This window comes from Sapajus apella, unplaced genomic scaffold (genome assembly GCF_009761245.1).
Source record: "Sapajus apella isolate SASKATOON/1434 unplaced genomic scaffold, GSC_monkey_1.0 scaffold31, whole genome shotgun sequence".
In the NCBI taxonomy this organism is placed as follows: domain Eukaryota; kingdom Metazoa; phylum Chordata; class Mammalia; order Primates; family Cebidae; genus Sapajus; species Sapajus apella.
Window position 1 is genome coordinate 1,114,835 of NW_022436971.1, and position 13,873 is coordinate 1,128,707.

A 13,873-nucleotide genomic window follows, 5' to 3' on the forward strand; every position below is an offset into this window, starting at 1 on the left:
CCCGGCCGGGTAGTCAAATTTTAAAGCTCCAAAATGATCTCCTTTGACTCCAGGTCTCACATCCAGGTCACACTGATGCAAGAGGTGGGTTCCATGGTCTTGGGCAGCTCCACCCCTGTGGCTTTGCAGGGTACAGCCTCCCTCCTGGAAGCTTTCATGGGCCGGCACTGAGTGTCTGTGACTTTTCCAGGTGCACAGTGCAAGCCGTCAGTGGATCTAACATTCTGGGGTCGGAGGATGGTGGCCCTCTTCTCACAGCTCCATTAGGCAGTGCCCTGGTAGGGACTCTGTGTGAGGGCTCCAACCCCACATTTCCCTTCTGCACTGCCCTAGCAGAGGTTCTCCATGAGGGCCCTGCCTCGGCAGCAAACTTTTGCCTGGGCATCCAGGCATTTCCATACACCTTCTGAAATATGGGCAGAGGTTTCCAAACCCCAGTTCTTGACTTCTGCGTACTCACAGGCTCAATACCACGTGGAAGCTGCCAAGGTTTGAGGCTTCCACCCTCTGAAGCCACACAGCCCAAGCTCTACATTGGCCCCTTTCAGCCACGGGTAGAGTGGCTGTGACACAGGGCACCAAGTCCCTAGGCTGCACACAGCACGGGCACCCTGGGCCCAGCCCATGAAGCCACTTTTTCCTCCTAAACCTCAGGTCCTGTGATGGGAGGGGCTGCTGTGAAATCTCTGACATGCCCTGGAGACATTTTCACCTTGTCTTGGTGATTAACATTCTGTTCACTGTGACTTATGCAAATTTCTGCAGCCAGCTTGAATTCTCCTCAGAAAATGGGATTTTCTTTTCCATCACATAGTCAGGCTGCAAATTTTCCAAATTTTTATGCTGTTTCCCTTTTAAAACTGAGTGCCTTTAACAGCACCCAAGTTATGTCCTGAATGTTTTGCTGCTTAGAAATTTCTTTCACCAGATACCGTAAATCATCTTTCAAGTTCAAAGTTCCACAAATCTCTAAGGCAGGGGCAAAATGCCACCAGGCTCTTTGCTAAAACCTAACAGTCACCTTTGCTGCAGCTCCTAGCAAGGCAAGTGAGAGACCACCTCAGCCTGGACCTTACTGTTTATATCGCTATCACCATTTCTGTCAAAGCCATTCAACAAGTCACTAGGAGGTTTCAGACTTACCCAGTTTCCTGTCGTCTTCTGAGCCCTCCAAACTGTTTCAGCCTCTCCCTGTTACCCAGTTCCAAAGTCACTTCCGCATTTTCAGTTATCTTTTTAGCAATGTGCCACTCTACCGGTACCAATTACTGCATTAGTTCGTATTCATGCTGCTGATAAAGACGTACCCAAGACTGCGAAGAAAAAGAGGTTTAATTGAACTTATAGTTCCACATGGCTGGGGAGGCCTCGGAATCATGGTGGGAGCAAGAGAAAATGAGCAAGAAGCAAAAGCGGAAACCCCTGATAAACCCATCAGATCTCGGGAGACTTACCGTCACGAGAATAGCACAGGAAAGACGGAACCCCATGATTCAGTTACCTTCCCCTGGGTCCCTCCTACAACATGGGGGAATTCTGGGAGATACAGTTCAGGTTGAGATTTGGGTGGAGACACAGCCAAACCATATCAAAGAGCAAAACCACTGTAACCACTTCAGGCAAGGGCTAGTGCCAGGCATCCTCACCTTGTCCTCATGGTGTGATTCCCTCCAAGAAACGTGATACATTCTCCCCATGAAGCCACAGAGTGCAGAAGTCAGGGACCCCCATGTGGTGGGATAGGGGAGCAGGGGGCCTCCCCCTGTAGCAGAGCTGATTGTCCCAGGGGAGGCCTTTGGTTTACCAGGTGCTGCTGGCCTGAGTACAACAGCAGGCTCTGGGACCTCTTGGCAGCTCCATCCAGAGGAGAGGAGTTGAGCCCTCACCTCCTTCTCCTGCCACGGAGCAGGTACATCTGACATGCAGGATGAGCTGGCTTCTCTTGGGCCTCAGGGACCCTGAACACAGGAGAGTCGGAGCAGTGGGGCCCACTCTCCCACCCAGGCCTCAGCAGGAGGCGAGGTCCCTGGCTCCTGCCCCTGGGGCCTGGGGCCTGCAGCTGTCCAGTCAGGCTAGGTGCTGAGGACCAAGCCAGTAGTTCTTGGTTTTCTGGCCACCCTGCATCCAAGGTGGCAATGTCTGGGGCCTGTACTCTAGTCACAGAGCTCCTGGGGGTCCCGAGCCCCGGCCCACACACTCCTCACCTTTCAGCAGCCGACCCCATGGCAGCACTGGCCTGGCCACCCGGAAGCACGCCACCCTGAGGGCCCGCAGCCACCTGTCCTCCAGCCCCATCTCTGCCCTCTGGTTCCCCGGCCTCCCCCTGTGCCAGCTGCAGTTTCATTTGTACCTTGGTCCTGCGCTGGACGTGCTTTCTCTAGTCACGTCTTCGCCATGAGCCACTGTCCTCCTGCCCCCTGGCCTCTTACACTTTCCATTCTGCAAAACCTCAACTGGAGGCTCTCCCCCACGTGCCCCCCACCGTCCTTCATCAGACCATCATCACCCTCCTCCCCTCAGTGGGGGACGGGGGCAGTGCTCCCCTCTTGACCGGCTCCCTGCTGGGCCTCCCGCTCCGGCTTTGCCTCCGCATCACCATGTTCTGTCCTTGGTCTCCTCTCACTTCTTTCCCTGCCCTCATCTAACCCGTGGCTTCCAGGGAGGACAGTTCAGCCTCTGCCTCTCCCAAGCGCTGCCTGCGGGAGCCCGCACAGAGGCCCCACAGCGCCTCAGAACCAGACCCTTTGCCCTCGCATCTGTCGCTGCTCCTCTGTTCCCTGTTCCAGAGACGGGCACTGTCCCTCCAGAGGCCCAAGCTATCGACCGATCTGACGAGAGCCACAGTAAATATTTTCGGCTCTGTGGACCACACGGACTCTGTTGCATCTAGCCTGCTCTGCCATTCGAGCATTAAGAGCCAATCAACAAATGAGCATGGCTGGGTGCTGGGAAAACTTGATTAGAACAGGATGACTTCTGCACCGGAGTTAAAGACCAGCTTGGGCAACAGGGCAAGACCCTGTCTCTACAAAAAAATGTAAAAATTAGCTGAGTGTGGTGATGCATGCCTGTACTCCCAGCTACTCAGGAGGCTGAGGTGGGAGGATCACTTGAGCCCAGGGGGTTGAGGTTGCCATGAGCCACGTTTGCACCACTGCACTCCAGCCTGGGCAACAGAGCGAGACCCTGTCTTAGAAAAACAAAACAAAACAAAAAACAAAAAACGGCAGCAGCAGTCACATTGGACCCGCAGGCCACAGTTTGCTGACCCTGATCTAAACATGCCCAGCTTTCAAGCCATGTTTTTGTTTTTACCTCCACGAAATCCCTGCGGGTCCCTGGTGTGCTTTGTATGCATCCGGGCCTTGTGTACCTGGCTGCCTCTGAAGGGAGTGCTCTCAGCTTCGTGTCTTCGGCTCGGCCAAGGCTCCTAAGGAAGGCCTCCTTGATGCTTCCTCCCTGGCCGACCTCGGTCCTGCTTCTCTCTTACATAGTTCTCTGCTCTCTCCTTTCTGGGCACGAAAATTGTGGACCGCGCTGCGCTGTGCGTGCTTACCTGTGTCCCATGAGGTCCTCCGCTCTCCAAGGTGGACGCTCTTGCTGGGTTTGTGTCACTGGCGCCTCGTGTGGTGCCTGGTCTGCAGTCAGCCTTCCATCAGGTCAAAGTGGGGTTTCATGAGCGATGGATCTGTGGCCATGGCGGGTGGCTGAGGCAGCTCAGGAGGGCTCAAGGAGCTGCAGTCCACGCGGAACTATGGCTCAACCCACGCGTGGCTCTGTGCTCAGCTTCTTGTGGCACAAGGATGCTGAGCACAGAGCCATGTGTGGGTTGCTTCACTGCGCTTCTGACTCCCCTCAGTGCTCAGAAGGGGCCGTCACCGCCCTAAGCCTTGTCAGGGCCAAAGCTGCCTGTCCCAGACCCCGTGCTGCTCCCGAGGCAGGACTGTGAGGTCCCTCTGGAGGGCAGTGTGGTTCCTGGCTGACGTTTCTCATCAGGATCGGGGTGTTTCTTCCCAGAAGTATCTGAACTTTCCCCTGACAGGCCCTGCCTTTGCCTCTGACCCTCTGCTGCCTCTCACAGGAGAACCTCATGCTTTCCATCCTGCCCAAGCACGTGGCTGACGAGATGCTGAAAGACATGAAGAAGGACGAGAGCCAGAAGGACCAGCAGCAGTTCAACACCATGTACATGTACCGCCATGAGAACGTCAGGTGCGCCGGTCCGGGGCGCGGGCCCTACGGCAGAGCAGGCTGCGCAGGGATGCGTCTTTTCGGGACCCATGGGGTGCTGTGGGCTTTGAGAGGTTTCCAGGGTCTAGAAGTGAGGCTCCCCATGGCACCCATCAGTCCGCAGGTGCTTTAGCTACAGTGCGCTCTAGGCAGCCTGGTCCCACCCTGTCATAGAACACACATCGCCAAGGGCAGGGAAGGGACTCCTGTGAGCTCACCCAGCTGTTCGGGGCCAGCACTGGGGCTCAAGCCCTGACCTGCAGTTCGAGGAAGAAGGGTAGGTTCAGCCCGGCAGGAGCGGGAAAGTGTGGGGTGGTCCCCAGGCAACCCAGGGAAGGAGGCTGCAGGGGGATGTCCACTAGGACAAGTGCAGTGTCAGAGCCCCGATTTTACCTGGAGGGACCAGGGTCTCACTGCGTGGGGATGAGTGAGGACCTTCTCCCACCCTGATCCCAGCTGCCCCGTGGATTGGGGAAGGGCCGATGGTGGAGTGGGGTGCGCCTGGCCGCCTGGAGCCTCACCCAACGGTCCCTTCTCCTGCAGCATCCTCTTTGCTGACATTGTGGGATTCACCCAGCTGTCTTCTGCCTGCAGTGCCCAGGAGCTCGTGAAGCTGCTTAACGAGCTCTTTGCCCGCTTCGACAAGCTGGCAGCTGTAAGTCCCTGGCCCTGCCTGGCGCTCTAGCAGGGCCTGCCCTCAGCCTGTGCCTGGCCCCTGCCTGGCGCTCTAGCAGGGCCTGCCCTCAGCCTGTACCTGGCCCCCACCTCCAGCCCCATGGTTTTCTCCCACTGGTCTTCCCCTGCTTTCTCGGCCACTCCCCCATCGCCGAGGTGGGCTCTAGCACAGGCCAGGCCCTCCCCTTTCAGAAATACCACCAGCTGCGGATTAAGATCCTGGGTGACTGCTACTACTGCATCTGCGGCCTGCCTGACTACCGGGAGGACCATGCTGTCTGCTCCATCCTCATGGGGCTCGCCATGGTGGAGGCCATCTCGTAAGTGGGGAGGCTCCCAGAGCAAGGGGCCCCCACCCTGGGCCCAGGGAGAAGCAGGTCTTCTGCTTTGGCTGAGGCCCCAGGGTGGGGGGGGTCTGCTGGTGGCAGAGACTGCACCCGCTGGGATACAGTGCTGGTTGATGGGTGGCACAGGTCCCCGCTCTGGAAGCTGGGACGGGGCTTATCTCCTCACAGCCCAGGGAAACTGCGAGGCTTCCCCAGCCGGTCTCACTTTTCCAGCCTTAGCACATGTATTTTCTTTTTGCTGCAAGTTGCAGTTGTGAAATTCCTCACGCCTCACACTTGCTGGGACCCCCACAGGTGCTCTCCATCACTCCCCCATGTTTTCTCACCATGACCCCTGGAGGCATTGCCCACCCATTTCATGATGCAGTGACTGAGCCCTAGCGCAGGGGCTCAGGGATGGGGCTGGAGCCCCCCCAGCCTCTGCTGCAGCCTAGGCTGTGAGGGAGCAAACTCTCGTGCCTCACTGTCCCCACTCTTGGCTTTGCCCTAAGTGGGCTTGCAGCTTTCAGATGGGCGGTCCCTCTGGTTGACTTCCAGCCTCTGGGGGACCCGGGGTGACACCAGGCATCTACGCAGAAAAGAAAGCCCCTGCCGAGGCCCCTCCCCCAAGGAATGGAATCCAGGAAGTTGTATGCTCTTTGCCACCTTCTCCGAGCTTTGCATTTTTACCATCTTCCAGGTTAAACCCCTCTAGTATCACCCTGGAAAGAAAGCAATGTGGCCTTTACCCCAGGGATAGTAGTCCAGGATTAGAAAATCTAACCTCCGCTCCCAGCCCTGGCAGACACATTCAGAGTAGGGCTGTTCACAGCTATTTTGTCCACCTCTGTATCTGCAACACTTTGAATGTGCCTGGCACATACTTGACGCTCAGTGAAATATTAACTGCACGAATGAATAAAAGAGTGCTCGGGCTAGGCGCAGTGGCTCACGCCTGTAATCCCAGCACTTTGGGAGGCTGAGGCGGGTGGATCACCAGGCCAGGAGATGGAGACCATCCTGGCCAACATGGTGAAACCATATCTAAAATAGAAAAGTTAGCTGGGCGTGGTGGTGGGCACCTGTAATCCCAGCTACTCGGGAGCCTAAGGCAAGAGAATTGCTTGAACATGGGAGTTGGAGATTGTGCCGCTGCACTCCAGCCTGGGTGACAGAGCGAGACTCCGTCTCAATTTAAAAAAAAAAAAAAAAGTGATCAGCAGAGAGACACTGGAGGACCCTTGGGAAGCGGGGGATAGGGAGGAGAGTTGCTCGGTGGCTCCGTCCTGCTGGCCTGTGGTGCATGACTCTGGGCTGGTCCCGGCCTGCCTTACCCCCCTCCCAACACCATGGGTTACTCGGCTTCAGTGCAGGAGGAAAGCTGCGGGGAGCTCGCCATGCCCCCTCTCATGGAGGGGAAGAGGCCCACAGTGAATTTCTCCTGCAGGGGCAGGGGCAGCAGGCTGCCTCGAGAGGGCCACGCCCTGACCCTCCTTCCTGTGTGTACCTGGCAGGTATGTGCGGGAGAAGACCAAGACTGGGGTGGACATGCGTGTGGGGGTACACACGGGCACCGTGCTGGGGGGCGTCCTGGGCCAGAAGCGCTGGCAGTACGATGTGTGGTCGACCGATGTCACTGTAGCCAACAAGATGGAGGCCGGCGGCATCCCTGGGTGAGTGCCCTTCGAAGGGGGCAGGCCTCAGAACTGGGGAGGGGACCATTCCCTCCACCCCACAGGGCTGCGGCCCTGATGAGGGACAGGGGCCTCAGAGACTGTCCCCCCACCACCCCTGGGACAGTGTTCCACTTGTCCTGCTGCTGCCCTGGCTGAGGCCATTCTGACCTGCCCTGGAGTGAAGCCTTTTTGGGCCTGATATTTGATGTGGTGTCTCCTGCCTGGACCCTGCAGTAGCCTGTCCTCTTGTCCCCTTTACCCACTTAGGGGGCTGCCCCAGCTCTCCTGATGCCAGAGCCCAGGTCTCCCCAAACGGAGAGTAGTGAGCAGTCATCAGCTAACGGGCTCAGAGGCATTGCTTTGCAGGTCACAGTGCGATGGCACATCTTACATGAACTTCTGTACAGGGTCCGTGAATCATGGAGGCCCTGCCTTGACCAGGGCCAGGCTGAGGGAGGATCAGCCCAGCCTTCCCACCTGGGCCAGGGAGCTGCCTTAGTGGCATTTAGGATTCTTGACCTCAGTGGTGACTCTTCAGAAACAGGTTTTATTATCCCTTGGCAGCAGGGGTGGCGACTGAGAATCATGCATGGTGGGGGATAATTGGATATCATGGCTCACACCTGTAATCCCAGCACTTTGGGAGGCTGAGGTGGGTGGATCATCTGAGGTCAAGAGTTCGAGACTAGCCTGACCCACATGGCAAAACCCTATCTCTACTAAAAATACAAAATTAGGTGGGCATGGGGGTGCGCACTTGTAATCCCAGCTACTCTGGAGGCTGAGGCAGGAGAATTGCTTAGGACCTGGGAGGCAGAAGTTGCAGTGAGCCGAGTTGGCACTTGGGCCTGGGTGACAGAGCAAGATTCTATCTCAGGAAAAAAAAAAAATCCTTTATCACATTTGATATGGGTCACAGCCCATGAAGAAAGACTGTACTCCTCTGTCGTGGCTCCAGCACCGGGGCTGAGAGGGGAGTAGGTGCCACATGGTCCACACAGCTAGTCAGTGGCAGAACCGCCTCCACTTGGCCTCTGCCCCACATGCCGGAGAGACACAGGGCGGAGCAGCAGCTAGTGTGGCCATGGTCCATGGACTGTCCCCTGGGGTGTGAGGGCCACCTCTGGCCGGTGCTCAGGGCCCCCCTCTCTGCAATCCAGGCGTGTGCACATCTCCCAGAGCACCATGGACTGCCTGAAAGGAGAGTTTGATGTGGAGCCAGGCGATGGGGGCAGCCGCTGTGATTACCTAGATGAGAAGGGCATCGAAACCTACCTCGTCATTGCCTCCAAGCCAGAGGTGAAGAAAACAGCCACCCAGAATGGCCTTAATGGCTCGGTGAGTCCCCCACCCCGCCCTTGGACTAGGGGGTTAGAAAGGAAGAGATTAAGGAAAGATTGCAGAATAGTTGGCAGGACCAGTGGTGGCTGGCTGTGTGCAGTGAGCGGTGGGCTGGCACTGGTTTCTGGAGGAGATGGTGAGTGTAATTCATGGCAAGTTGCAAGGGAGGTGACTGTAGCATGTCCTGAGACCACATCCAGAAGGGAGCCACTGGAGACGTGTCAGTGATGCCCAGGAGAGCAACTGGGCTGGGGATCAGGGTCTCCCGCACGGCGGGAGTGAAGCCATAGGAGTGACGCGGATGCCCAGGGAGACAGGCTCAGAGAGGAGGGTGGGGTGGGGTGGATGGGTCAGGGAGGAGGAGGACCAAGGCCAGGAAGGTTTCCTGAGTCGGAAATGAGGAAGGAATCAGACAGAAGCAATAGAGCAGGGCGCCTGGTCTATTGGCTTCCCTGGGCCGCATTGGAAGAATTGTCTTGGGCCAAACATAAAATATTGCGGGTTGAACAAGCTTGCAATGGAGCATCCTGTGGGCCCACCCTCTGGTCTGGTCACTGTGTGGGGTCCCCAGAATATCTGCAGGTCTGAAGCATTCAGCAGCCTCCCCACGTCTGTTCACTAGCCCCCAAACACCTCCTGTCAGTCTGATTAGAAACCAAGAGCAGCTGTGGCAGAAGTGGACCCCTTTACCATCCCTGCTGAATCTGGAGGTCGTTCCATTCTTTGTAATCTCTGATACGAAACCCTTCCCTCCAGTTATGAGAGTCCATCTCACAAGACTTGGAACTGAGGAGCTTGGTGGGTGTTAGGGAAGTCATGTCATTTGAGACTGCTCCGTGGCTGAGGCTTTGCCTAATTACAGCTAAGCCAAGCCCACTCTGGGGAGGCTACAGGAGTGGTGGCTGACACTCCCTGTTGATACCAACCTCGATGTCATTCTCATCCAGCGTCATTTTAAAGGCCGTCCCTGACAACTCCCAAATTTGTGTCTCCAGCCCCAGCGGCATCCCTGCACTCAGCATACAGCCACTTGTCAGTCTCTGTTTGTACATAGAATAGGCATCTTAAATACCACCTGTGCAGAGTGCCTGCCCTCCTCCCCACTCCAAAACCTGCTCTCCCTCGCTCTTTCCATCTCAAGCAATGGCAGTTCCACCCTTTTATTAATAATTGCTGGCTGGGCGCCGTGGCCCATGCCTGTAATCCCAGCACTTTGGGAGGCCAGGGCGGGTGGATTGCCTGAGCTCAGGAGTTGGAAACTAGCCTGGGCAACACAGTGAAACCCTGTCTCTACTAAAATACAAAAATGTAGCCAGGTGTGGCAGCGTGCGCCTGTAGTCCCAGCTACTCAGGAGGCTGAGGCAGGAGAATCGCTTGAACCCGGGAGGTGAAGGTTGCAGTGAACCAAGATCATGCCATTGTACTCCAGCCTGGGTGACAGAGCAAGACTGTCTCAAAAAATAATAATAATAGGTAATAACAATTGCTCAGACCGAAAGCTTTGAAGTCATCCCTGACGCCTCACTGTGCAGTCCACAAGCAAGTTCTGTGGCCTCAGATTGCTCTCTAATCCCACCCCCTCTCACATTCCTGTCACTTCCAGCCCTGTGCCCCACTCTCATCCCATGCTTAGGCCATTGCTGAGCTCTCCTTTCCTCCAGGCCCTGCCCAATGGAGCGCCAGCTTCCTCAAAGCCCGGCTCTCCTGCCCTCATTGAGACCAAGGAGCCCAACGGGAGCGCCCACAGCAGTGGCTCCATGTCGGAGAAGCCTGAGGAGCAGGATGCTCAGGTGCGTGCAGGGCTCAGGGCAGGGGCCGCTGAGGGCCAGATGCAGGCAAGCACCAGGAAGCAATACGTTCCTGTAGCAGGAGTCCTGTGCTGGGGTGACCTGGCCACCACCCAGGACCTGCTCTGGCTTATCACCGTAACCATGGTCAGGTCACCCCTCCAGTCCCGCAAAACCCCGCTGCCTTCTCACCAGTTATGTTGGGGTGAGTAAGGTCAAAACAGGTGCTTAGCTCCGAGGCCCTGTAGCTCTGACAGCCCAGAATCCTGTAGATTTGAGATCAGTGAGGACAGCCATGGAAAATTCTATAGCATCTGAGACCATTTTGGAAGTGAGATTTCAGAGCTGGACTTACCCCCCTGGCTAGGATCAGACCCCAAAAGTTCCATGCAACATGGGACATTTCTGCAGCTCACAAAGGCAAGGAATTAGCAAGCTGTCCTGGAGTGCAGGGTGCCTCTTGGGGAGCATCCAGAACTGGTCCCTGACTGCAGGGCGTCGGGAGCATGCTCACTGATGAAGGTCAGTGCTGCGGAGATGGGATGGGCGTCTGCTGTTCGGGGACTGCCAGGCTCACTGTGAGGGGACAGGAGAGCTGGGCCTGCTGCTGTCAGAGCAGATACTATAAAACAAGGTAGACGGGGCTTGGGGGCAATTAGGTTTTTCTCAAGCCCCTCAACATTCAGCAACTTTTCCTTACTGCAGTTTTCTTGATAGAAAGTGGAAGTACAGACTCGGGGCACTCACTAGCAAGGAGGACGCAGACACAGCTTTACCAACCTGTGATTTTGGGGGCCCCTTAGCCAGGGCCGTGCTGCTCCCAGATCTGCTGCAGGGACAGGTTCTGGGTGCCGCCACAGACCGTGCACGTGATTTTACAGCAGAGGAAGCTGGGGTGGGGAACAGATTGTTTAGGATCACACTGTCAACCAGCGGCACACCTGTCACCTGTGCCTGTGTTTAAGACCAGGAAGTCTTTTTTTTTTTTTGTTTTTTTTTTGGAGATGGAATCTTGTTCTGTTGCCCAGGCTGGAGTGCAGTGGCACGATCTCAGCTCACCGCAACCTCTGCCTCCCGGGTTCAAGTGATTCTTCTGCCACAGCCTCTCGAGTAGCTGGGATGACAGGCACACATGACCATGCCTGGCTAATATTTGTATTTTTAGTAAAGGCGGGGTTTCACTGTGTTGGTCAGGCAGGTCTCAAATGCCTGACCTCAAGTGATCCACTTACCTCGGCCTCCCAAAGTGCTGGGATGACAGGCATGGTGACTGTGCCCAGTCCCCGGGAGTCTTGACTCTGGCTCCCAGAGGCACTGTTAGACCCGTTCACACAGCTCTCAGCTATTGAGCGTGCCTGGTCTCAGTGACTATTTAGACTGATGGCTAGGCCATCACAGTCAGGATTCCTGTTTCTGGAGCTGATACTTTTTCTTTGGAACTGGGAATCAAATGGCGGTGGGTGCCTCAGCTCCACCTTCCTGCCCTTATCAGCCTTCCAGTGATGAGGACGTTCTTTTCTCTCCCATCGTGTTCCCCCTCAGATCTTCCTTTCCAGATGAGCCAGATGTGAGTTCCTTTAACAGTTTCCTGAAGCCCTAGAGTTGGGGGGCCATTCATGTCCGGGGGTGCTGACGTATATGGCCCCCACATCCGTGCAGTAGGAAGTGCCAGGACTGCCCGGCCCAGCAGCGTCTCTGATGACAGGTCTCCTCGGGAGCCAGGGGCTGCTCCCCACAAAGCTGTCATTAGCAGGCCCTCCCTGCAGAGCTCTGGTGGGGGCCCAGGGAGCCAGGAAGGACTGGAGCTTTGGGTGGAGACTCAGGCAGCACAGAGCCACATGGAGCATGGGGACTTCCTGGAAGGGATTTTAGAGCTTGAGGGATTGGTCCTCCCGAGGATGCCCTCTTTTGTTCTTTCCTCCTCCGTCTTTCCCAGCTCCTCCCCGCCACTCTGTCCCATCTGCCTCCCTCACGCTGCCTCCCTGGCTTACAGGCCGACAACCCCTCATTCCCCAATCCGCGCCGGAGGCTGCGCCTGCAGGACCTGGCTGACCGGGTGGTCGACGCCTCCGAAGATGAGCACGAGCTCAACCAGCTGCTCAACGAGGCCCTGCTTGAGCGAGAGTCCGCCCAAGTGTAAGCGCCACCCGGAGGCGTCCGGGCCCACCGCCCCTCTCGGGCCCTGACAAGGGGTTCAGGAAACCAGGCATCCCAAGTGCAGCCCCCCTGTGAGGCCCAGCAGATGTGGCATTTGGGATTCATGGGGCTTGTTCCCGCTGCAGAGTAAAGAAGAGAAACACCTTTCTCCTGTCCATGAGGTTCATGGACCCTGAGATGGAAACCCGTTACTCGGTGGAGAAGGAGAAGCAGAGTGGGGCTGCCTTCAGCTGCTCCTGCGTCGTCCTGCTCTGCACGGCCCTGGTGGAGATACTCATCGACCCCTGGTGAGGGAAGGGTGGGGGAGGGCCACGAGTTTCCTCAGCTGCGGCGGTGCGGTGGGGGCAGGTGTCTCAGCGGGAGCCTGACCTTAGGGAGCAGCCTTGTTTCTGCTCCCTCTCCCCCACTGGGATGGCCCCTGCTGGCCGCAGGCGGTGCCCCAGGCTTCCTTCTTTTTCCCAGCCCCAGCTTTCAGAGGAGTCCTAGCATCAGAATGGGGATCTGGCCAGGATGGAGAGAGCTGAGGGACAGTGGCATCCAGAAGGCTGGAGACCTTGGCTGGATGGGCCCTCACTGGTTCTTGGGACAATGATGGGGACATTGCATCAGCCTCAGTCACAGAAGCTGACCCGGCCCCTTAATTGGCCCATCTTGGTGAAGATACATTTTGGGCTCTGGTCACGGCGGCAGGTCCTCCAGGGCTTGGTGGGGCCTCCTGGAGTCCTTTCCCCAGCTGGTGAAGCCCTATCTGAGGGTGATGACCACTCTCTCTTTCTCCCCCTCAGCCAATCAGAGATTCCCCATTACAGAGGAGGGGTCTGGAACCTTGCTGGGATTATAGTTTGTCAAGAGCCTTGGGCTCAGTCACACCATCTTAGGTTGTGGGTGTGTGACCACGTGCAGGCCACTGCGGGCTTGGGCATGTTTCCTCATCTGTGAAATGAGGAGAACAACCCCTGCCCCAGCTGACACTCAGGACTGTGGTGAGGCTCAGATTCACTCATTTCATAAGTATTGATTGGTCATCTGCTTCACGCGTGGGGATCCAGGGCGGGGGCTACAGCTGTGATATGGCATGCAGAAACCCTGCTGTCATGAAACTTGGGTTCTGGTAGGGGAAGATGTAGGCATAAGCAATTAAACCATTAAAATATGGATCCATGCAGGGGTAAGTACTGCAGATCCAGGGAAATCAAGGAAGGGAGGTGGGTATGCTGCTGGGAGCTTGGTTTTGTTTTGTTTGCATTTTGTTGTGGGATGATGAGAGCAGGCCTCGCTGGCAGGGGAATGTTTCAGTAATGCCCAGGAGTGGGTGAGGCAGATAGGCTTCTGCTATCTGGGGGACACCTCCTTGCAACAGAGGCTCGGAGGCTGGAGTGGCCTGGCCCCTGGAGGCACGGTGAGGAGGCAGCACAGTGGGGACAGGGGCCACAGGCAGAGTAGCAGGAGTCCAGCCCAGATGGGGGTTCCTGAGACGCCACCGAAGGGCGCCAGCTGCCACTCTTAACACGGAGGCCGCTGGAAGGAGGGAGCAGAGGAGTCCCCTGTTGTGACATATGTCCGGAGAGGCTCGCTCTTGCTGAGAACAGCACTCAGTGAGCACAGTGGGAGCAGTGAGACCAGAGGAGACCAGGCAGTGACCTGGACAAGTCACCGTGGCGGCCTGGCCAGGCCGAGGATA

General features: G+C 56.8%; 1 protein-coding gene across 4 annotated transcripts in view; it reads left to right on the plus strand.

Annotated features, from left to right (window-relative positions):
• ADCY3 (adenylate cyclase 3) overlaps positions 1 to 13,873 on the plus strand; it is a 101,263-nt gene that overhangs the window by 73,133 nt on the left and 14,257 nt on the right. For 2 of the 4 annotated variants that reach the window (XM_032294303.1, XM_032294306.1), the window contains exons 4-11: positions 4,082 to 4,212; positions 4,774 to 4,885; positions 5,098 to 5,225; positions 6,746 to 6,904; positions 8,068 to 8,245; positions 9,910 to 10,038; positions 11,972 to 12,171; positions 12,318 to 12,479. In XM_032294303.1, the coding sequence (XP_032150194.1) occupies positions 4,082 to 4,212; positions 4,774 to 4,885; positions 5,098 to 5,225; positions 6,746 to 6,904; positions 8,068 to 8,245; positions 9,910 to 10,038; positions 11,972 to 12,171; positions 12,318 to 12,479 (1,199 nt within the window). The remainder of the gene's footprint in view (positions 1 to 4,081; positions 4,213 to 4,773; positions 4,886 to 5,097; positions 5,226 to 6,745; positions 6,905 to 8,067; positions 8,246 to 9,909; positions 10,039 to 11,971; positions 12,172 to 12,317; positions 12,480 to 13,873) is intronic. The other 2 variants (XM_032294305.1, XM_032294307.1) reach the window with 2 other exon arrangements.